General features: G+C 40.4%; 2 protein-coding genes and 2 non-coding genes across 6 annotated transcripts; all 4 read left to right on the forward strand.

Annotated features, from left to right (window-relative positions):
* Window positions 1-4,321: 4,321 nt before the first annotated feature.
* Window positions 4,322-4,393, forward strand: trnaa-ugc (transfer RNA alanine (anticodon UGC)). Its single transcript has one exon. It is a non-coding gene; the product is annotated as a tRNA-Ala (tRNA).
* Window positions 4,394-4,704: 311 nt separating this feature from the next.
* On the forward strand, window positions 4,705-4,776 carry trnac-gca (transfer RNA cysteine (anticodon GCA)). Its single transcript has one exon. It is a non-coding gene; the product is annotated as a tRNA-Cys (tRNA).
* Window positions 4,777-5,323: 547 nt separating this feature from the next.
* On the forward strand, window positions 5,324-13,973 carry zgc:193801 (uncharacterized protein LOC564476 homolog). Its single transcript, XM_063012104.1, has 8 exons — window positions 5,324-5,338; window positions 6,002-6,200; window positions 6,979-7,169; window positions 7,743-7,925; window positions 8,669-8,827; window positions 10,952-11,077; window positions 11,574-11,666; window positions 13,429-13,973. The coding sequence occupies exons 1-8, from the start codon at window positions 5,324-5,326 to the stop codon at window positions 13,855-13,857; spliced, it is 1,395 nt and encodes a 464-aa protein (XP_062868174.1). The 3' UTR covers window positions 13,858-13,973.
* Window positions 13,974-16,259: 2,286 nt separating this feature from the next.
* On the forward strand, window positions 16,260-23,171 carry mzt2b (mitotic spindle organizing protein 2B). Of its 3 annotated transcripts, none has more exons than XM_063011475.1 (5): window positions 16,260-16,507; window positions 19,155-19,359; window positions 20,587-20,717; window positions 22,139-22,282; window positions 22,706-23,171. In XM_063011475.1, exons 2-5 carry the CDS (start codon window positions 19,175-19,177, stop codon window positions 22,840-22,842), a joined length of 597 nt encoding a protein of 198 aa, XP_062867545.1. In that variant the 5' UTR covers window positions 16,260-16,507; window positions 19,155-19,174; the 3' UTR covers window positions 22,843-23,171. The 3 variants fall into 3 exon arrangements, with proteins under 3 accessions (XP_062867545.1, XP_062867547.1, XP_062867546.1); XM_063011476.1 differs by lacking the exon at window positions 16,260-16,507 and adding an exon at window positions 16,664-16,725; XM_063011477.1 differs by lacking the exon at window positions 22,139-22,282 and having other exon boundaries at window positions 16,262-16,507.
* Window positions 23,172-24,161: the final 990 nt, after the last annotated feature.

Here is a 24,161-nt window from a genome sequence, read left to right on the forward strand (position 1 = left end):
TTAAACAAGCCTAAATCAAGCATGCAGTCATTTAATTCCCTTACTGTTTCCAGACTAACACTGGCAGAATAATGAGTCTTAATGACCCTCAGCGGAGCTCAGCAGGATGTCACTGTTTGATTGGTCAGGTCGGCAATTTTATTTCTTTGAAAATGAACTGGAAGTGTTGTTACTGGGAACTGAAATACTAAGTACTGGACAGAAGTATGTAGCCACTCCACATTATTATTGTGTTCAGGGTTTTTGATAAAATGGGCACTAATTGCTACAGACACACTTCTACTTTAGTTGAACTGTATAGCCACAAAGCAGAGGCAAACTTCATTTTAATGCCTGCCAATTTAGCATAGGATGACCAACAAGTTCATGGTCAGGTGTCCGTATACTTTTGGTCATACTGTCACACACACAGTGGGATATTCCTCTAGCACACCAACTCCTCAGTTCAAAACTCGGTGTCGCTACCGGTCGGCTGGGTGCCATCTAGCGGGCATGAATGGCAGTGCCTGCAGCAGACATGTCTCTGCTAGGGCAGGATGACCGGACTATGTGGGTGGGGTCCTAAGATAGAGAGGTGCCTGTGCATAGTGCATAGGTGAAAAAGGGTTTCGCTAAGGGCTGCGCGCGGGTCGGAGGAGGCGTGGGCAGCAAAATACCCACCGCGACTGCAATCAGGGATCCCCCAGCAGCGGAAGACCAATTGACTATGCTAAATTGGAGAAAATGCATAAATAAAATTGAAATATATATCTATATAACAATAATAACAACAATACTACTAATAATAATATAATTAAATCAAATTCTGATTGAATAAAAAAGTGTATAATACTTTACATATTTTACATGTATGTGTGTGTATACTTAGGAAATTATCTTTTATATATAATAAAAGCATTCTACACTTTTTTATTTAGACAGAATTTGATTTAAGTACTCACTCACTCCCTTTTTTAACCGCTTATCCAATTAGTGTCAATTGGAAGGGGGGGGTGCTGGAGCCTGTCCCAGCTTTTCAATGGGTGCAAGGCACACAATAACACCCTGTAACACACACACACCCATTCAACTGTAGGGCAATTCAGTGTCTCCAATTAACCTGACCGCATGTTTTTAGACTATGGGAGGAAACCGGAGCTCCCGGAGGAAACCCACGCAGACACGGGGAGAACATGCAAACTCCACACAGATAGGACCCGGGCCGCCCCACCTGGGGATCGAACCCAGGACCTTCTTGCTGATTTAATTATATTATTATTATTAGCAGTAGTAGTAGTATTGTTGTTATTATTGTTATCTATCTTAAATAAGTGCATATATTTAAAATAAATAATAATAATTCGTTGAAATGACTTGAATTGTTAAATTGAATTAGTTAAATTGTTTTTAATTACATGTATTGTACTGTCCCATTATTATCGATCAATAGCCAGCAATGTATTGTTCTTATTAAGCCAGAAAAAAATGAGACATTGTTCATGTGAATGCCATTTAGTTTAAAATGCCATTTAGTTGTTTGAGTGTTTGTATTATTGTTTTTTTTTTTAGTAAATATAGAGCTTTAACTCTTTATATGTGCCAACAACTTGTGTGAAACCCTTTTTAACATTTAAAGTAGCGATTTTTTTCATTTACCTCATTCGACAACGAAACCTGTCCACCAACCTCGCTCTCCCCTAATACACATTCAGTATGAAGTCGGATATTTTGACTTTATTTACACTTCTATACAATTCAAATGCATTTATTACTGAATTTATATTTTTATGACATTTATTTATATCTATTTACATTTAGAAAAGTTAAAAAAATCACTCACGTTCACTCGACGTCTCCGACATCTGTCTGAGGGAACGCTGCCTCGGAAAAGTTTCTCTCATTTTTCTCGCTTTTAAAGCTAGAAACTGTGAAAATAAATCGTTTCAAAAACCCTTTAATGCAATAATTTTACTCTGCTTTTAATATTTACTCGCTTACCGTGGATATCCGCGGCGTTTTTACCGTTAAACCAGGTATTATGAGCGCTGACAGGAGTGGACAGCATGTGTGTGTGAGAGAGAGAGAGAGAGAGAGAGAGAGAGAGAGCAGTCTGCCACTCACCTTCAACATAAACCGAGTCTTACACTTACACATAATTACTCCTAATGTCTTCTTACACACTCACACACACACACTATTATATAAATAATACATTATGTTATTTAAATTAGTCATTAAATAGCTGCTTTAAAACAATTAAAGCGAAAAAATGATTTGCTATTGTCTAAGGCTGTCTTTTCAGTCGCTGACAGGTCCAGATATTTAACATGCTAGATACTTTTCTTGAGTCTGCAAGCGATCGAGTTGTTGAACAGTTCACACATAGCGATCAAGAGCCGGATTTTCAATTTTCCAGCAGCGCTGCTGTGTCTGATCCACTCATACCAGCACAACACACACTATAGTGCTGAGAATGACTCACCACCCAAATAATACCTACTCTGTGGTGGTCCTGGGAGAGTCCTGACCACTGAAGAACAGCATGAAAGGGGGCTAACAAGAGAAAGCATGCAGAGAAACAGATGGACTACAGTCAGTAATTGTAGAACTACAAAGTGCTTCTATATGGTCAAGGACGGATTAAGGATAGTCTGGGCCCCTGGGCAAAGAGTTGCCCAGGGCCCCCTCCAAAAACATAAATAGATTAATACATTAAACCAGTGCTTCTCAACCTTTGCTCAGTCACGGCACCCTTTAAAGGTGTTCAAAATATTGAGTTTCCCCAGTCTACAATGTATTGAAAGGCACTTAGTCTCTGCGTCCCTCCTCGCACCACGCCCCCCTCCCCTTGGTGAACCAGCTCTCGGTCGCATATGATAGGTGCTGCTTCCGCCACACCCCCACCCCCTTGGTGGAGCAACGCTCGATCGGCACACCCCCCCTCCCCTTGTAGAGTCGGCACGTCCGGTAGCTTGCCTGCCAATTTGTAGGTCCCTAGAATATCAAGGACCCATGGTGAACGACTTCTGTAGAAGTCTAGGGGCCCCAAAAGCATGGCTAGGGCCCCCGGGGCCCCCCCTCAGGGCCCCCTAACCTCGAGGGCCCCTGGGCGCTGGCCCCACTGGCCCGGTCAGTAATCCAGCCATGTATATGGTAAGTGGAGCTGATAAAATGGACAGTGAGTGTAGAAACAAGGAGGTGGTTTTAATGTTATGGTTGATCGGTGTATATCTATCTATACATATATGTGTGTGTGTATATATATATATATATATACGGTATATATATATATATAAATAAATATATATATATATATGGTGTGTGTATATATGTATTGTTGTTTATTATTGTTTATTACAGTAATGTCTATTCTATCATTTAAGATTTAAGGCACGGATTAATTCTATTTACATTATTTCTTAAGGGAAAAATAGGTTTAACATACGAACATTTTGACTTCAGAACAGCCCTTTGGAACCAATTAAGTTTGTAAGTCAGGGGTCGACTCTACATATCTACTGTATATGCAGGTCATCCATGCCATATGCACTGATGCATATCCACATACCATGACAAGCGTTGGCTTTTATACCCTTCATGATTCCCTCACCTGTTACCAGTTACCTGCTTATTCTGGAGCGTTTTAAAACACTGCAACTTCATTATTCTATCAACTTTTTACTTTTTATTTTGCCTCTGTCCCAACATGACTTGTGATTTTACCTTAATTCCACTGAACACCTTTGGGATGAATTGGAACTAGGATTGCAAAACCAGGCCTTCTCACCTTAAGTAAGGCTCTTTTGACTAAATGGACACAAGTTCCTACAAACACACAACAGTGTCTTTGTCATGCACTTTTTAGACGCTCCCTTAATATTTAAACGGTTCTCAACTTAAAAAAAGCGTTTTAGACTAAATGGGCACAGAATTCCCACCGACACACAACAGTGTCTTCGGCATGAACTTTTTAGACGCTCCCTTAATATTAAACGCTGATCAACCTCGATTGTAAAGTAAAATAGTATATTACTATAACTGAAATTTAACAGGGTGTTTGAAAATATATTTAATTGTAGTTTGATTTTGTTTTTTGTTTACTGCAAAGTAGGTACATACTATTTTGTTCGTTTTTGGATGTATTTTAACCGAGAACGGGCAGAAGGAAACTCGAATATCAGGCGAATGCCCAGTGTAAAACCAACCTTACCGCGGTTGTTAAAGATAGAGCAGGAATAAAATTGACGCATATATGTTAAATCTTTGTTTTTTTACTACGATTATACAGTAAACAAAACCATGAATACTATTAATACAGCAAATATGTCTCATAGCATCGTGTGGGGATGTAGCTCAGTGGTAGAGCGCATGCTTTGCATGTATGAGGCCCCGGGTTCAATCCCCGGCATCTCCAGTACAAATTCTTTATTTTGTTTTCACTTACAGAAGATTCTATATAATCGTGGTGACCCATAAAAACCTGTGCTTAATAATAATCTATATAAATATTAATATCACGCTGTTCATATATAATTTTGAACAGCATCCACTCTTAGTTTAGTGCATTATACACAATTGCACTGATCCACTGCAAGGTTCATCTGATTCCATTTTCATTTCAGTCTGTCAGACCATCAAGTAAGAACAGCTCTGCGTGGTGCCAGCTACAATTACAATCTTTGTGAGGACACTTTTAGGAACCAAAGATACAGCGCTTCGGCAGCAGGGGGTATAGCTCAGTGGTAGAGCATTTGACTGCAGATCAAGAGGTCCCCGGTTCAAATCCGGGTGCCCCCTGTTTTGTCGGAAATAGGATGGTTTAGTATTTAACAGTCTAATACATTAATAGCATCTGAGAATATGGTCGTAGACGAAATTTAACATCTGACGGAAGCTCATTTGACCGTGTTTAAGTTATATTTTCAACAATAGCCTTTTTAACAGTAGGATCCCATAACAAATCTCCTCCTTTGTCATACCACTAATTTTAAAAAATCGCATCAAATACACCACATCCTATATATAACCGCAGTTACAATTTTAATTCTCTTTACTTATTTATGCGGTTCAGCGTGCTATGCTTGAGTGATTTTGCGATGTACACCGCGTATCAAACAAACAATTCGCTGATTGGTCGAACTAGTCATCGACCTAGGCGAGCAGCAAATACGCTGAGTTTTTACAACGCGATAAGTCAGCGCATAAATCGCGGTGGAACGTGTGCACACAAGCGGATGACGAACAACACAAATCAACCCGGCTAGCAAATGTTTTACACGCTAAAACTTATAAAAAACCGAAAAACAACACAGTTGTGACCTTATATACATCAATTTACAACACCATGGCGACGTTTGTCGTGAGTATTTATGCAAAAAGGTTGACGTTAAAGTATTAGTGAGCTAACATTAGCGAATAAATGGTGGCTAGCTTAGCTTAGAAATCTAGTTTGGGCCGAATTCCAATTCTTTCTCCCTATTTAAGAGCACTACGTACTGTAGGACGTAGTGGGTGTGTAGTGCACTACGTTTGAAAGTGGGTGACATTTGTGACTACGCCTTAATAATCTGTTATATTTAGAAGAAATTTTTAGGCTGCATGTTGAGAACATTTAATATGATAAAATATTTTATATGTTTATATCTTATAAATAAATAAACTTGCTATTTTGCTAAAACTGTAAAAACGGGCGTGAATCTTGGATTATAACATATATGTATACAATATGGCGAAAAATATGTGGACACCCATTATAATTGTTGAGTTGAGGGATTTCAGCCACACCCTTTGCTATCAGGTGTATAGAATTGTTCATATAAAATTAATTATAATGCAATTTTGTGGTAATATAATGCCCCTTTCTGTTCCCATATGGCTGTGTCTCTGTGCACAAATGAATTGCACAAATGAAATGATCAGGTATCCACATACTTTTGGCTATATCCTTTAATAAATGTACTTTTGACAGACTATGTTTAAGTGCTTGTCACAAAGGTCAACAGCATTTCTCCACTTTTGACAGGCCCACCCATCAGTGCAAGTCAAAGGTTCTGAACACTCCTATGTGCCCGTTCTGTGCCAGGACGACAAGTGTACTGGACACGAGAAAGGAGTGCACATGCACTGCCCTCTGTGCACAGTGGGGGAGGCATACCAGGACCCCATCATCCTCCGTGCCCATTTTCGCATCAAACACGTCGACAAAAGCATCGACTTTGCAGGTCAGGAATAAAAGTATGAAGGACGCATGCATGGATACACATCCTGGGCTTGTGAACCAACATTACTAAATATTTTTATTTCTTAAAAATAATACATCCGGCGGAAACAGTAAAGGATTATTGTCGGTACTGGTATTGTTGGTACATGGTATTTGCCTGAAGACTGTACTGAAATGGAACTGACATCTGATTCAGTCTCAAGTGTAGTACGCAGATAATATGTTTGTTGTTGATTGACCTATGATAGTGACATGATTTTACTGGCAATGTTTCAAACCCACGCCTGTGTAGGTGGAGTGATAAGAAGTGCAGAGCATTAACTGGTCAAATTGAATCACCATTGGATTTAGACGTTACAGGTGTTATATTTAAAACCCAACTACAATAGATGTTGTATATAGTGGTGCATGAAAAGATTAAACATGGGTACAGATAATTAAAGACCAAAACTGAAGTGGGGCCAACCAAATATAGTGCTGCTGTTGCTACTGCTGTTCTTATAGTTACGTTGATGTATTTGCTGTCAGTGTCTTGTGGAGAAAGTCAAAGCCAAAGGTTCAGAAACTCCTCTTAATTTCACATGTACTCATGGGAAATTGGACATGGACAGTAACTCTCCAAATAGTTCTGGACTTGACTCTGTATTGTACTGTGGGGTACTGTGCAATAGAAAGTCATCACATTTAGCTTAAATAATTCACATTAGGTGATTACGTTAATGCACAGAGGTTAAGGAGGTTGGACTGATGAAGAGATGTTTTCCACTTGTACCCTGCAGGCTTAAAAGTACTTCGTTGCTGTAACCACTGTGAGATTGTGGGCACCATTAAAGGAGAGAAAAGGTTTAAAGGAGCTCACTGGCACTGCTACCGTTGCAGGAACGGCTTTAATAGGAGGGACGAAGCTGTCAAGCACTACAAGACGCACTTCAGGAACCCGCACACCACTTTTCAAATCCAGGTGACGCAGGTAAGCATGTGTTTACATGGGCTGAATTTTACCTGCCAGCTAAAATACATGGAGATTACACGTTTATGGCATTTAGCAGACACTTTCATCCAAAGCGACTTAGAATTGTGACCAAACACAATCTAATCAAATGAGAGTTAAGAACTTTGCTCAGGACCCAACAGTAGCGACTTGGTGGTGTTGGGGCTTGAACCAGAAATGTTTGGATCCAGTCCAGTACCTTAACCACTAAGCTACCATTGGACACCATTACCATTAACATTTTACCAAACAGTAAAAAAACACTGCATAATATAACCAGGCATCTGTGTGTGTAAAAGGTTGGGTGTCACAGAGGAAAAAAATATCCTTGCCCACTACCATTTGGATCCAGGGTTCGAATCCTCCAGCGGTGCTATCACCCAGTTGGGCGTCTACATACAGATATGATTGGCTAGTCTATGAAGGTGACAGAGGCCCCCGTGAGGCGTCCCGATTGTGTTCCGGCATTGATTTCCATGGCGACCGTGACCAAGATAAAGCGGTAAAACCTGGAAATAATATGAATGAAAATCTTTGTGTTTTTCCCTTTAGGATGTGAACTGCAGACAGTATTATAGCAGCAGTGCAGAAGCCAATGCTAAATCGTACAGTGGCCTAGCTGTGAGTTTGGGCTCTGTAGGTGACGCCACGTCTGCGACCAACTCCATCGTAACGCAGCCAATCCTCGCCACCACTGGCACTGAGACTACAGCGTTACTCACTGTCGAACCCAAGGTAGGTTTGCTTAATTAAGGTCAGCTATTAGAGGTTTGCTTAATTAAGGTCAGCTATTAGAATTGTGGGCGGATGTCATTTTGATGAAGGGCTGGTGTCCTATCTGGAAGAGGTCCTGCTTTTACACTGTAAAAGAGCCAGTGCTTCTTTTGTAAAATGGTAAATGCAATTTAATTTCTGCATAAATATAGCAGTGGAACTGGTGGTTATGATGATAGACTGACGTGAATATAATAATAACCATGGTGTAAGCTTGTCGTAAAACAACTAAATAAATAAACAAATGAGCAGTAAAAACTGAGCATTAAAGCAGCGAATCTACGCTCTACACGATTCTCAAGGTAGCCCAGCAGCAAGGTAAGCAGCACCGCCTCACTCCATAGGAAACAATAGCACAGTCAGTGCAAAAGCAGTTTTAGGTAAAGTTCAGGCAAGGAAAATCCAGATCTCATTAATAATAATAATAATTTAAAAGAGAACGTCTGGTTCGGTCACTTCAAGCGCTGATTTTAAATTACAGCTCTAACATTACAAATTACTACGAATATTGAACATTGCAGTACTGTATTTTGTTTGTTCTTTTTGTTCTTTTGCATAGCACATCACTGAAATTAATTCATATCCCTTATTAAAGGTTTTTTGCTATCGTTTGTCATTTTGTTAACTGCAAAATACCTGTTTTTCTAAACATGCAGTATCTAATATATTTTATTTATTTATTTATTATTCCCTCTATTGTTAAGGAAGACTGTGAGAGTAACGGTATGCCAGTGGGCGCCGAGGAGGAAGTGGAATCTTCCCTGAACGGATCAGAGCAAGCCCAGACTTTGGTTCTGATGGATCCTGATGGAAAGACGAGCAACCTGATTTACGACGAGGCCACTGCAATTGTTACTGAACAGGTATAAGTACATCCTGTCCTTACATTATGTAACCTCCTAATAGAATGCCCCAAATACACCAACAAAAGATGACAAGTACACATGCCTGAAAGCATAAAAAACTCAACCTACCTTGCAGCCATGAAAATAAAAATGAAAATATAAAATGGATCAAAATATAAAGACAAGATAAAATAAACAGACAGAAACATAGTAGCTATTTTGCCCTTACTTGACACATGTGCTAAAAATGCATGGCATTGAAATTACTCATAGAAGTGCATGTGCATAAATAATTTTAAATTTCTGATCTTGATTTGGGGGATTTTGATGGACTCTTAAGGCTTGATGCAGTGCTAAATTACAGTAAGCTAGGGCTATGCGATTAATCCTCATTTACTTGTTACGATTTGTGGCTGTTTTTATGTTGTCAGAGTATTAAATCACAAGCTTTGCATTCATGTCTACTTCTGGAATATTGCAGTACACACTGAGAGTTCCATTTGTTTGTCTAAACTATTGAGACTGCGGACCTGGGGCCAGGTCTAGTGCATGTAATATCTAGGATTCTCTTGTGGGTTGGGGTAATGGGTTATACTGAATATAGGCCAGTGGTAGCTCAGCGGGTACTTACAATTGCTCAGGTTGTATTCAGCCATGATTGTAAGTCAGGGGTGGCACAGTGGCTTGAAGGGTAGCACTGTCACCTCATAGCAAGATGGTCCTGGGTTCGATTCCCAGGTGAAGCGGTCCGGGTGCTTTCTGTGTGGAGTTTGCATGTTCTCCCTGTCCAAAGACATGCAAGTGAGGTGAATTGGAGATACAGATTTGTCCATGACTGTGTTTGACATTAAAAACTTGGAACTGAATCTTGTGTAACCAGTAACTACCGTCCTGTCATAAATGTAACCAAAGTGTGTAAAACATGACGTTAAAATCCTAATAAATAAATTGTGAGTCACTTTGGATAAAAGCATCTGCCAAGCGAAGCATAACATAAGCAGTTCATTCTGAGAAATAAAGCTTCCCTCCCCTAGTATGAAAAGTCATTTTCATGAAAAGTCGTCTGCGCCTCGGAGTAATTACCACCTGAAATTGAAGTATTTTCCCAGTACACATCAATCGTGTTCCATTCAGCTTAACTTGAGTTCTGTCCACTTTGCAATCCCGTAGGGAAATAACCCACAGCTCTGACTTCTTCCTTTTCTTTCAGCTGCTCCTGTTAGGGGTCGCCACAGAAAATCATTTGTATCCATCTTGCCCTGTCTTGAATATCCTCATATGTGACCCCCAACCACCTGCATGTCCTCTTTGACTACCCATAAGCCTCAGACTCTCACCTCCGCCTCTCTCTACCTCTACCTAGGACTTTCTTCCTCCTCTTCTTGGTGTAATTGAAATACCTAATGGCATAAGTAAATGTCATGCTGTTAGTGCAGTGATAATTATAGTTTATAAATATATAATTCTACTGATCACAAATAAACAGATTAATGCTTCGATGTTACACATGCCACTCAAATTTCTTTTATGTAAAGCACAATATAACCCTATTACTTAAATACATATACATATATAACACATTTACGGCATTTAGCAAACGCTTTTATCCAAAGCGACTTACGATTGTGATTGAATACAGTACAATTTAAGCTACTGAGGGTTAAGAGCCTTGCTGTAGTGGGGCTTGAACCAGTGACCTTTGGATTACTGGTCCACGAGTACTCAGTGAGACTGTTGCTTTAGACTGCAGTCACCAGGCGCCCTTTCATTTCATTTTTATCTGCTTATTGTTTTGGTCAGGGTTGCAGTGGGTCCAGACTAGGCACAAGGCAGGAGTACCCTAGACGGTGCTAATCCAGGCTTTTAGACAGATATGATTAAATATGGCTGAGAAAGGTGGGAGATAACTGAACAGCCTAGCCATTTGTAGGTGCACTTGTCAGTGCACTCTCGGTGCCAGTTTCAAGCCCAGATAAAATAATAACGGTTGCGTCAAAAATGGTCTACTGTGCCGACCCCAACTGTTTTGATTTTAGCGTTAGTCAGTTAGCTGTCTAGCACCATATCCAACTAATTAAGTAACCCAGTTATGTCAAAAATCTGCTGTTTTCTCACATCTTTAATTCTTTTTGTGTTCTACAGAGAGGGGATAGTTTGGAGCTTCAGAAACGTCTTCTGGAGCTCAATGAGCAGATAGACGCTCTAAGGCAGGAGAAAGAAAGTGTGGAGAAGTCTCTACGTGCTGAAATTAAACAGCTCAAAGAACAGGTGGGTCAAATTGGTTTCTTGCTTTGACTTGTATTCCCAGTAGGAATGGACAGTTTTCCAATTTCCAAGTAATCAGCTTGGGAAAAGCACATCCATTAAATGACAATGACAATATTAATGTTTACACTGGGGTGGTCTAATAGCACAGCTTATATAGTAAGTGGTACATAGCAACATGGATCATGAGACCTGGGTTTGTTTCTCATCCCTGGTCCCTGGATTCTATCAATACTCAGCTGTTCTCCACCAGTTTTCCTCCATCTCCTGTGAACATGCAGAAGGTAAACTGGCTGCTCTTAATTGCCCTAGCTGTAAATGAACGTGTGAAGTGTGTGTTGCCCTGTGATGAATGCGTGCTATCCAGGGCATGTTTCTACCTTATGCCCCGGTTCCCACCTCATCCCCAACCAGAATAAATTAGCAAAAAAAAACACTTCCAATATCTCAGACACACCGAAAGATCACCGATCCTCACAGATTTCTGATTCTTGTTAAGGTCGCAAGTCTGGTCCAGGCCAACGTGAAGATGTTCGACGAGCTGCAGTTGTGCCAGTGCCAGGACCACAGCCAGCAAAGACTGGCAAAAATGGTGAGCACTCTTGTCTTGCTCATGTATTCTTGGAGATGAGTTGAAACATCAGGTGTGAGCCAGGTTTTTTTTTTTTTTTTTTTTTTTTTTTTTTAAACATGAGTACATGACCTAACAAATGCTGTTTCAGCTTAATGGGCACAAATTCCCACAGATACACTTGAAAAAGTCTTCCTATAAATGCAAAATGGGTATTGAGGTGGCAGGTTCATATTTATGCTGCATTTGGCTAACCTCGGAACTGGGAGACCACCAACAATTTTTGTCGATGCAAAAATTTAGATATAATGAATCACTGAGTCTGTTCATTGTTATGAAGTAATTTCACTAAAATGTACAATAATGCTACGTTAATATTGCTGACTGTGAGCAAATCCAGTTTCCTAATTAGAATTCCCAGTAAAGGGGTGCTTTTCTTTGGTTTTTCCCCAGTCACAGTCCAACAACAAATGCTGCATGCCTACGGCTTTGGAATATGATGCCCAACAAGCTTATGGTCCGGTGTATATTTAAATACCTAATATTTCTCAATATTGGCATTATCATTTGATCTGAATACTTCTACCTAGCATACTTTCTGTTCAATTGACTCAACACCCCTGCACCAAGTATTCTGATTACTACAGATGCATGAGTACCGATACTAGTATCGGGTATTAGCCTGATACCGCGCTCATTAACTCGTACTCGTACTCGCAAACGAGGCTCCGATACTAAACATCCGATACCGTGTACCTAGTGCACGTTGCTGCGTTAACGCAGGGGTTTTCAACCTGTGGGGCGCAAGTGCCTGACCGGGAGGCGTGACATTACGAGATTTTTTTACTTCTAAAACTAAAGCAATTCATTTTTCACCCACGGGAGACAGATTGAATTATTCTCACTGACCACGCTCACACGCACATTTAATGTTATTTAGTTCCGTTTGACAAAAAAAAAAAAAAAACTTAAAATAAAGCTAACAGCGAAGATAACCGGTTACAAAAGCAGCGACTGCTGTTATAGGACGTGTTTGTGTCTTTAATACTCTGTTCACAGTGTCGATACAAGTGATTCAGGAGTCGACTCATTTTAAGCTTCTTTTCTCAGTCAATTCTCCGTGTTTACTGTTATAATGAATGATGCGGTTGTAAATAAACACCAACTACTACAGAACATTTTGTGTGACTCGCTTACCTTATAAAGCTCAGGCTTAATTATACTGGTTATTACCACAGAGCGGGAGCCGACTCAGAGTCGTTTACGATTTACCGAGGTGAACCACGAATGTATGTGCTGATAGAATCGGCTCAGATGGGATCGGACTGTATTATCTTTTTAAAGTAAATATTTCAATCAGCAGAATCGCATCGCATGTATGATGTGCACAACGTTAATTACGTGCGTTTATTAATGAATGTTAACATTAGCTTGTCAGAAGCTTTCTCAATGATGTCTGTGCGGTGTTTTTTTTTTTTTTTTTTTTACAATTAGTGATGGCAACCAAAGCAACTGTTCCACTGCACTATTTTACACTAAAAACTACACTATTCCATAATGCTCCAGATTGCATCATTCTAAATAGGTATCGGTATCGGCGAGTACAAAAATACATGTACTTGTACTCGTACTCGGTTGGGAAAAATGGTATCGATGCATCCCTACTGATTACTATAGTAAAACCCAAGGGCCTTACATTTTTCGTAGCTACATAAGCTTTGCTCAGCTGATTCACTTGATTGCTCGATCAGTTGTTAGATTCACTTCATCTCTGTTATTCTAGGTGGAGAGTCTGCAGGCCCAGCACAAAGAGCTGCTAGAGGCTCAGCTAGCCTCACTAAGGCAAGAATTCCTCTCTCAGCCTAGCGCCGTTTTACTCAACGACCGCACACAGGGGCCTAACTCTAGCCAGGACCGAGCCCAGGACCAGGTGGAGGTGCAGGGGGCGATAGTGAGTGGGATAAGAGGACTGGAGATCATAAGTGTACAACTCCAGCCGGAGCACGAGGAACTCCGAGAACAGCTGGTGGAATTCGAGACGTCACAGGATGACGCTCTTGCAGGTGTAAAAGGCTCAAAATCGGACCCGGCTTTACAGAGTACAGAAGTGGAGGTAAAAGAGGAAGAGGAAGTTCCTCCGGTGAATAGGAAACGAAGCTCTGAGGAAGATTGTGCTGGGACGAGTGAAAGCAAACTCCAACGTGTTAGCTAATGCCTTACCGTGACTAAATTTAGGCACCTTATTTATTTATTATTACTAATATAGTCTTATTCTGTTTCAATATACAGACCACATTTCCAGAAATGTTGGGACATTTTGTAAGATGCAAAAAAAAACAAGAATCTGTTATTTGTTTGTTCTCATCGACTGTCAAAAGACAAAGAAAGGATGTTTTATTTGACCAACATATTTGTATATTGTAAATATAAACTAATTTTAAATGTGATGTCTGTAAAACACTCAAAAAAGTCTTGACAGGGCAGAATCTAGTTTAATAAGCAGGTGAATCATGATTAGGTTTAAAGGGAGAACCCACCAAAGGCAAGCAAAGACAGGTTGTGGCTCATCACTTTGTGCCAAACTTTGTGAAAGAATTTATCTTGCAAATAATTGCAAATTATTTAGGTCTTTTACCGTCTACTATCCATAGAATTGTTAAAAGATTCTCTATCTTCTCTATCTGTGTAGGGCATTGCATGAGAAATTGTCATGCTACTGTGATAAATACAGCCACAAGGGCTCAAGACTACTTCAGAAAACCGATGTCACTTAACACAGTCCGCCTCTGCATCAAGAAATGCAAAGAAAAAGTCAGAGATCAATTGTATACAGAAACGTAGCCAAAGTTCAATGGGCCAGAGCTCAGCTCAGATCTCAAAGACAGTTTTAGCATGTTTTCAGGACAAACAAAATCGAATTATTCAAGCTAAACATAAAAAAGACCATCCAGACTGTTATCAGCGAAACATGCAAAAGCCAGTATCTGTCATGGTATGGGTGACTTGCATACAGTATGTCAGAAGGTACCACTGATGCATCGGCATATATTGGGATTTTAGAGAGACGCATGCTTTCATCAACGGTCTTTTTAGATAGACAAATCCCAGCTGGGCTTCATAGACATAGAGCGTCTTGGTGAGTTAAAGAACAGGGACCATGGACTGTTGAGCAGCTGAAGTCAATGAGCAACAATGGGTGAAAATTCCACTGCAATTCATAGTATAGCTGATAGATTCTGGTTTCATTTCATTTTACAAAACGTCCCAACTTTTCCAGAAATGGGGTTTGTGTACTTGCAGGTCAATACTACAATTTTTATTTATTGGTGCTTTTGTTGTTTTGTTTGTTTGTTTATCTGTACAAACACTAAAATGATAAAGCTAACTTGTTTTTACAAGACCACATTGGTGCTTCTTTTTTGGGGTAGTATGGCATGGTGCAGATACTAATCCTAGTCCAGTGCCTTTTCATCATCATTTTTCATTAATGTAATTGTAATGTGTTGAAATAGGCAGTAATTTACTGATCTAGTTCTGCTTATGTAACTCAAAATTCACAATAATAATAAACACACAAAAATGCCACAACACCTCAGGAATCCTATAAGATGGCCATAACATAAGCTTGATTATTCAAATTAAGGCCTTTTTGAGTGGATTTGAATGCACGTTTTGGATGCACGTCCTGCTGGAAGAACTGATGCTTTAGAAGATTTAGTCATTTTGCATTCTTGGCAGAGGCAGCAAGTTCAGCATTTAAAATCTCCTGATACTTTATGGAGTCCATGATGCTGGTAAGGACTGGTAAAACAGACACTGAATTAATGAATTATCTGAATAGTGAATCAGAAATGACCTGATTGCAAGATAAAGATGAATTCACATACAAAGAAATTGAAAACTGGAACTACTCGTAGCTAATTGGTTGGGGCTGAGCGTTCACTGAAGGTTGAGGGTTCAAACCTGACCTCAGTGATTACTGGTGGGAACCAAGGGTGCTATGCCTACAGAGTACAGGTAAACATGTATATATGAAAATCAATGAATCGTTTACGCAACATAATAGATAGTTAGGGTGACAATGTGTCTTCCTTTTCCCGAACATGCGTCCGGCTGGGATTTTTAAATCACCAAAAATGTCCGGGATTTGGCAATTAAGTCTGTGTGAAAGGCGCAAATGAAAATTCACAGACGAACTACAGAAAAAAATCTGTATTTTTGTCTCGGATGGGATCCTTGGGAAGAAGAATGCATGACCTGCCATGCTGGCATGTATGTGTCAGTGTTAAATAAAGGTGCTAGTTTAGAAAAACACAAAACTGAGTGTGAGCTCAGAAGATGCTGTTACTGCTGCAGAGGGACTTTTTGCACTTCACACCACGGAGCATCACAGCAGTTATACGTAGCTGTTTTGTTAAAGAGTAGCTGTTTATGTATTGAAGTTCAATAAATCGTTGCATGGTTATCGATGCATTCGTCAAATATTTAAACCCCTACCCCATACACATTGCCATTGCGCCACCAATAATTACATTATTACATTCAATTACCAATCAACCCCCACCCACCCCCCTGAACCCAACCTTCCACCTAGTGCAGGTGCCTGACCATTAATATGGTCACCCTAAGAGGATGAATGTGAGTGACATGAATGATACCAAAGGTAAATGTAAGTATGTGTTGCTTGATGATGGATTGGCTCCTAGTCAGACCCACCATGACCTGGATGAAAGGGGGTTAAAAAAGCTAATAAAAAGATTTAAGAGCCACACCCTGGAGCTTCTCCTCCAGACCAGTAGAAAGCGCTAACGCGTTTTATTCACCATATTTACCTCAGGAGAAGCGGGGCTTTCTTCTCAATGGTGAGTTGTTTACATCAGTGCTGCTTTCTTATCATTTCATATGTTATTATTTTATTATATTTATGATGAAATAAACCATTCTAGAACATGTTAGCTTCGCGCTAAATCAAATGTTAGTAACAGCTCGTGCATAAGCTAAGCTAACGCCTTTGGTAACGGTATTCCGCACAACTGTAGCTAAACGCTGGACTTTCGTTCCAAATGTCTGTTTTTGGGAGGTAACTTATTTTAGTTTTTAAAAAAGAGTTCCCTGTAGACAAGAGAATGATGAGGGCTCGCAGTGGGTGAAAATTCAGGGCTGAGAGTATGTTATTTCGAGTGTGTGTGTGTGTATGTATGTAATGTATGTATGTACAGTGTATCACAAAAGTGAGTACACCCCTCACATTTCTGCAGATATTTAAGTATATCTTTTCATGGGACAACACTGACAAAATGACACTTTGACACAATGAAAAGTAGTCTGTGTGCAGCTTATATAACAGTGTAAATTTATTCTTCTCTCAAAGTAACTCAATATACAGCCATTAATGTCTAAACCACCGGCAACAAAAGTGAGTACACCCCTAAGAGACTACACCCCTAAATGTCCAAATTGAGCACTGCTTGTCATTTTCCCTCCAAAATGTCATGTGATTTGTTAGTGTTACTAGGTCTCAGGTGTGCATAGGGAGCAGGTGTGTTCAATTTAGTAGTACAGTTCTCACACTCTCTCATACTGGTCACTGAAAGGTCCAACATGGCACCTCATGGCAAAGAACTCTCTGAGGATCTTAAAAGACGAATTGTTGCGCTACATGAAGATGGCCAAGGCTACAAGAAGATTGCCAACACCCTGAAACTGAGCTGCAGCACAGTGGCCAAGATCATCCAGCGTTTTAAAAGAGCAGGGTCCACTCAGAACAGACCTCGCGTTGGTCGTCCAAAGAAGCTGAGTGCACGTGCTCAGCGTCACATCCAACTGCTGTCTTTGAAAGATAGGCGCAGGAGTGCTGTCAGCATTGCTGCAGAGATTGAAAAGGTGGGGGGTCAGCCTGTCAGTGCTCAGACCATACGCCGCACACTACATCAAATTGGTCTGCATGGCTGTCACCCCAGAAGGAAGCCTCTTCTGAAGTCTCTACACAAGAAAGCCCGCAAACAGTTTGCTGAAGACATGTCAACAAAGGACATGGATTACTGGAACCATATCCTATGGTCTGATGAGACCAAGATTAATTTGTTTGGTTCAGATGGTCTCAAGCATGTGTGGCGGCAATCAGGTGAGGAGTACAAAGATAAGTGTGTCATGCCTACAGTCAAGCATGGTGGTGGGAATGCCATGGTCTGGGGCTGCATGAGTGCAGCAGGTGTTGGGGAGTTACATTTCATTGAGGGACACATGAACTCCAATATGTACTGTGAAATACTGAAGCAGAGCATGATCCCCTCCCTCCGGAAACTGGGTCGCAGGGCAGTGTTCCAGCATGATAATGACCCCAAACACACCTCTAAGACGACCACTGCTTTATTGAAGAGGCTGAGGGTAAAGGTGATGGACTGGCCAAGCATGTCTCCAGACCTTAACCCAATAGAACATCTTTGGGGCATCCTCAAGCGGAAGGTGGAGGAGCGCAAAGTCTCGAATATCCGCCAGCTCCGTGATGTCGTCATGGAGGAGTGGAAAAGCATTCCAGTGGCAACCTGTGAAGCTCTGGTAAACTCCATGCCCAGGAGAGTTAAGGCAGTTCTGGGAAATAATGGTGGCCACACAAAATATTGACACTTCAGGAACTTTCACTAAGGGGTGTACTCACTTTTGTTGCCGGTGGTTTAGACATTAATGGCTGTATATTGAGTTATTTTGAGGGAAGAATACATTTACACTGTTATATAAGCTGCACTCAGACTACTTTTCATTGTGTCAAAGTGTCATTTTGTCAGTGTTGTCCCATGAAAAGATATACTTAAATATCTGCAGAAATGTGAGGGGTGTACTCACTTTTGTGATACACTGTATGTATGTATGTTTGTATGTTTGTATGTATGTTAGTGGTGACAAATGCCTAAACAAGACTAATTAATTAAAACAAGATTGATAACAAATGCCTAACTTGCTTATATGGCTGGTTTATTTATAATTATAATTATAATAATATAATATAATATATAATATAATATAATATAATATAATATAATATAATAATAATAATTATATATATAATGAATTTCTTGTCACAGTCACAAAATTATACAACAGCAGGCATAAATTCACTAGACAATTTTAGTTTTCATAATGTCTCTGTATACTTTAATGAACATCTAATCTTTTCCAACAACCATAGTTCCCAATCAGTTAGTTAAATGTTTAATTGTATACACACAAGCCGACTGATAGCCCAAATATTGCCATCTCATTTTATTCATTTTATAGTGGATTGGGAATTAACCCAAATGAGATTTTACACCATTTTTGGCTGAAAGACTGTGGACACATGACTGTAAGCTTATTGGATGTCCTATTCCAAAACTGTAAGCAGTAACACAGAGTTAGAAACCACTGCCCTGTGGCTCTAACCATGACCACCTCCGTTTTGAGGTCAGTCAAGCTGTAAGGTGATTCACTTGATTATCTGTCATTAACAGCATTTTTTGTTTTTGCTTTTAGGTGCAATCTGATCACTAAGGATGTCCCATTCTGCTCAGCCTGCTAACATGCCCACCGCTCCGGACTCTCCATCTCTAGGTGTCACAGTCAGCGGCAATGTGCAGAAGTACAGCGTGAAGAAGAAAAAGGTGCTCAATGCTGAGGAGATGGAGGTGTTTGAGCTTACTCAGGCTGCTGGTATCGTCATGGACCAAGAAGTCTTTAAGTAGGTTTGGATGCTGCTTAATTTTATATATACACAGATCAGCCATAACATTGAAACCACCTCCTTGTTTCTACACTCACTGTCCCTTTTATCAGCTCCACTTACCATATAGAAGCACTTTGTAGTTCTACAATTACTGACTGTAGTCCATCTGTTTCTTTGCATGCTTCGTTAGCCCCCTTTCATGCTGCTCTTCAATGGTCAGGACTCTCACAGGACCACTACAGAGCAGTTATTATTTGGGTGGTGGATCATTCTCAGCACTGCACTGACACTGACATGGTAGTGGTGTGTTAGTGTGTGTTGTGCTGGTATGAGTGGATAAGACATAGCAGCGCTGCTGTAGTTTTTAAACACCTCACTGTCACTGCTGGACTGAGAATAGTCCACCAACCAAAAATATCCAGCCAACAGCGCCCCGTGGGCAGCGTCCTGTGACCACTGATGAAGGTCTAGAAGATGACCAACTCCAAACAGCAGCAATAGATGAGCGATCGTCTCTGACTTTACATCTACAAGGTGGACCAACTAGGTAGGAGTGTCTAATAGAGTGGACAGTGAGTGGACACGGTATTTAAAAACTCCAGCAGTGCTGCTGTGTCTGATCCACTCATACCAGCACAACACACACTAACATACCACCACCATGTCATTGTCACTGCTGAGAATGTGCTGAGAATCATCCACCACCTAAATAATACCTGCTCTGTGGTGGTCCTGACCATTGAAGAACAGGTTTAAAGGGGGATAACAAAGCATGCAGAGAAATAGATGGACTTCAGTCAGTGCTCCTATATGGTAAGTGGAGCTGATAAAATGGACAGTGAGTGTAGAAACAAGGAGGTGGTTTTAATGTTATGGCTGATCGGTGTATGTAGTCATTATTTACTCTATGGAAGACATTTATTTAGTCTTTGAGAATAACATAAATTAGCTCTTTCAAATATTTTAGCTACTATAAATCCGATAAATTCAGTAATTTAAAGGATTTGAACAGATTTGAAAAGTTGAAAGCATTTGAATAACTAATTACCATTAACATACAAGTACTACACATGTTAGCGTCTAAGGTTGAATTTACAGCTGACCAGAGGGTTGCTGTTTCATACCCCACCACTGCCAGGTTTGCCAGGGTCCCTGAGTCACGGGTACCCAGACTTTTGCACATAGCTGAAAAAGGTGCATAGCTGAAAAATGTACCTTAATGAATTGTTACCTGTTCTGCAGGATCATTCTGGATCTCCTGAAGATGAACGTTGCACCCCTGGCTGTGTTCCAGACTCTAAAGGCCATGTGCGCAGGCCAAAAGATCGCGGACACAATCGCCCCCGAACCATCTTCTCTTTCAGATAGCAGAGGTCAGTCCAGCTTCTCAGAGACGGCACTTATAATCTTCTGAACTGATACAAATTCTGATGTTGCTGTTGGTGGCTTGTGAGATGAAAAGTGGTTATAAAATTAAAACACACCGTGTGATGATGTCAAATTAATTTATTTCATTTTTTGGCTGCTTCATTCTGGCTCAGTTTTAGACTGGATGCCCTTCCCGGCGTAACCTCCTTTATTTTATCCGGGACTGACAGTGGCATTTAAAAGGCTTAATATAAATGGCCGAGAGTCTTCTAAAGGCCAGTTCTCTCACTGTGAGAAATAAAGTACGGTGTAGTGTAGAGAGGATTGGCATTATGGGTTCAAAAAATTACCAGCAGGTTTTATGACCATTCCAGCCTGCCTTTACCAAAGGTGCTTATAATTCTAGAGAATTCATAAATTCTTGTATGTATAATACACCTACTGTCCATATTATTAGGAACACCTCACATTTATTTAACAGATCAAGAGATTCAGCTGATCTTTAATTAACTATCAATTATCATTAAGGTTTTTGGTATCAGAGACTTCTGATCTTTCTGGAATTTTCACACCACAACCTCTCGAGTTTGCGCAGAATGGTTCGGAAAACGGAAAGCAGAAAACATCCAGTGAGTGGCAGAACATTGCCAATCTAATGAATGTCGTTTTCTGCTGTGACATAAACACATCTAATGTACTGTACATTCATTAGCAATTTGAGCGTTACACCTACACCTTCCGATAACCCGAACTGCTCCATCTATTGATCAAAAGGAACCACCATAGGACGCCCAGTGAGAGTATAATATTTGGGTGATGGATCATTCTCAGCACTGCATGACACTAACAGGGTAATGATAATGTTGAGTGTTTTACTTATGTACTGCAGTATGAGTGAAATACTTTTGTGACTGCTCGGCCACATTAGTAATTATAGAAAGAACATCCATCCATCCATCATTATAATTTTTATTTTTCCCCTCTTACTTCCATTCTTCCAATCTATCAAATCAGCTTAGTGCAGATACATTATATGACCTAATGGATGTGGACAATTTGGGGATAGACCTCTCTCAGTTCGGTCTAAACATACATGGCTTGACGAGTTTGGTGTGTAACCTGCACTGACCCTTAAATTCAACCTAATTGAACACCTATGGGATTGAGATTGGCCTTGTCATTCAACAGTAGTGCTTGACCTCATAAATGACTCTATGGATACACATTCCTACAGACACACTTCAAAATATTCTGAAAGTCCTTCCCAAAAGAGCGGAGCCTGTTATGACTTCATACCCAACAAGCTCAAAGTCAGGCGTCCGCATACTTTTGGCCATTGTGTATGTTGGCTGAATGATTACTGAAACTGTGTTCATTTCTTGTTGTACTCTGTGTGTTTGTGCATTTTTTGAAACTCATTTTGAAGAAGAGGACTCTAAGGTCTCGGACAAGAGTGCTAAAAAACCGGCCCCTCAGGTCGCCCCTGCAGGCCCTGCTGCTCACCCCTCGAGGGGAGGGGCTAAGATAGTGGTCTACGGTGCTGGGGAACAGAGCTCTTCTCTCTCTCAAGGTCTTCCTTGTCTTTACCTTTTCTTCTCCTGCATGCTGCCTGACTTGATCTTGCATTTTTTAAATTTTTTTTTTTTACTTAGACTTTTGTGTAACAGGAATTTTACACTTTTAACAACCAGAAACCCCTTTTGTGTACAAAATAAATGGACTAAACCTTAACCCTTATTCGAAATGACTGGGGCTTATACCATCCTAATTCGTAAATAAGGCTTTTGGTAATACTCCTAATATACCCTGTCATAATGCAATATTTGTTTTTAGTGTTTTAATAAGTGCATGTTCCACATAAGTGATTAACTGCACTCTTTTGCATTCCATTTTTTGACCAACGCAGGACAATCAATGTGCCTAAATTAATTAAAAAGATATGTTCAATGGTGCATCAACTTTCTACACTTGGGTGTGTCTTTGTGTTCTTTAGCACGCAGTAAATCGGGTGCGGGTCACGGGGAGAAGCGCGAACAGCGGGTGCCAAGGCAGGCGAGTGCGACCAGGGGTCAGAAGAGTGCCAAGAGTTCAGGCAGCAGCAGCTCCTCATCTCAGCTCACTTCCAACTAAAGCATTAAAACTACAGCCATAAAAACTGATCCTAGGTCAGTCTGGACTTCTCAGTGGCTGTAATGGATGGAAAGACTGATACTGATCCAGAATCAGTTCTGGTTTGACAAAAGACTCACTGTATGTTCGGGATCCATTGGGTTTTTTTTTGTGCTTATTTTATCCTAGTTGTTAATAAGAAATTAGTGCAGTTTATAATGTGATATAGTCTACTATTTTAATATTTTTAAAGTCTTTAAAAGTATACCCCAGAAGCTGGGATACGCGATAAAGCATTTAGTTGTGCATGTGTATATGTATATATGACAAATAAAGGCAATTTTTTTAGGGCCTAGTGTGTTTGTATGGTACAGGACCCACCGTGACCCTGACCAGGATGGAAGCAGTGAAGCTAAATTAAGAAATGAGGAACATTCACAGTCACCAGCAGCATGGAGAATTGGTCCATGAACTTTAGATGGGACAAGCAATGTAATCTGAACTGATGCAAGTACCGCAACCAAACACTAGATGGCACTACAGTCACTTGAAAAATCGCCACCACGCAAAATACTATACTCGAAATTGCCAAAAGTATTTGGACGCCCTTCCTAATTGACACATATTGCTTACAAAGTGTATAAATCAACTACACTTGTTTAAATATTATTTATAATATTATAAAGTATAATAGGAAAATAGGTGGTGGGCATCAAAGTGGCACAGCTGGGGTGTCACACAACATCATGGGTCCTGGTGACCAGGGTTTGATCCTTACCTCTGGTCACTTTGTGTGAAGAGTTGATAAGTACCCCCTTTCCAACCTCCCAAAAACATTCAGAATATAGACTGGCTAGGTGTAATTATTCCTTGATGGAAGTGAAATTGGCACAGCGGAACAGCTGGTAGAGTGGGTGCTGCAAAGGAACGTGTTCTGGAGACCTGGGTTTGATCCTTACCTCTGGTCACTTTGTGTAAAGAGTTGATAAATATCCCCTTTCCCACCTCCCAAAAACATTCAGAATTTAGATTGGCTAGTTGTAATCGTTCCTAGGTAGAAGTGAAATTGGCATAATGGAACTGCTGGTAAAAATGGCTCCAAAGGAACGTGTTCTGCAGACCTGGGTTTGAACCTCAGCTCTAGTTACTGTGAAGAGTTGAGAAGGTAGCATCTCCAAACCTCTCCAAAACATTTAGGAGGTGGACTGGCTAGTCTGAATTGCCCGTAAGTGTGAGTGAATAAGGGCAGCACAGTTGGTAAAGTAGGTGCCGAAAGATGTAAATAAGCCTGGTAAAGAGTTGAAGAGTTCTTCTGAAGGTGGATCCCAGGGATCTTGGTT

The sequence above is a fragment of the Trichomycterus rosablanca genome, chromosome 16, assembly GCF_030014385.1.
Source record: "Trichomycterus rosablanca isolate fTriRos1 chromosome 16, fTriRos1.hap1, whole genome shotgun sequence".
Taxonomy (NCBI): Eukaryota; Metazoa; Chordata; class Actinopteri; order Siluriformes; family Trichomycteridae; genus Trichomycterus; species Trichomycterus rosablanca.

What these genes read in the sequence shown, in the direction of transcription:
- zgc:193801 (XM_063012104.1), top strand. An exon ending in CAAAAGCATCGACTTTGCAG is followed by an intron (nt 6,201 to 6,978) that starts GTCAGGAATAAA and finishes TGTACCCTGCAG; the next exon opens with GCTTAAAAGTACTTCGTTGC. An exon ending in AGCAAAGACTGGCAAAAATG is followed by an intron (nt 11,667 to 13,428) that starts GTGAGCACTCTT and finishes CTGTTATTCTAG; the next exon opens with GTGGAGAGTCTGCAGGCCCA.
- mzt2b (XM_063011475.1), top strand. Translation starts at nt 19,175, where the DNA reads ATGTCCCATTCTGCTCAGCCTGCTAACATGCCCACCGCTCCGGACTCT. An exon ending in ATGGACCAAGAAGTCTTTAA is followed by an intron (nt 19,360 to 20,586) that starts GTAGGTTTGGAT and finishes CCTGTTCTGCAG; the next exon opens with GATCATTCTGGATCTCCTGA. An exon ending in TTCTCTTTCAGATAGCAGAG is followed by an intron (nt 20,718 to 22,138) that starts GTCAGTCCAGCT and finishes CTCATTTTGAAG; the next exon opens with AAGAGGACTCTAAGGTCTCG.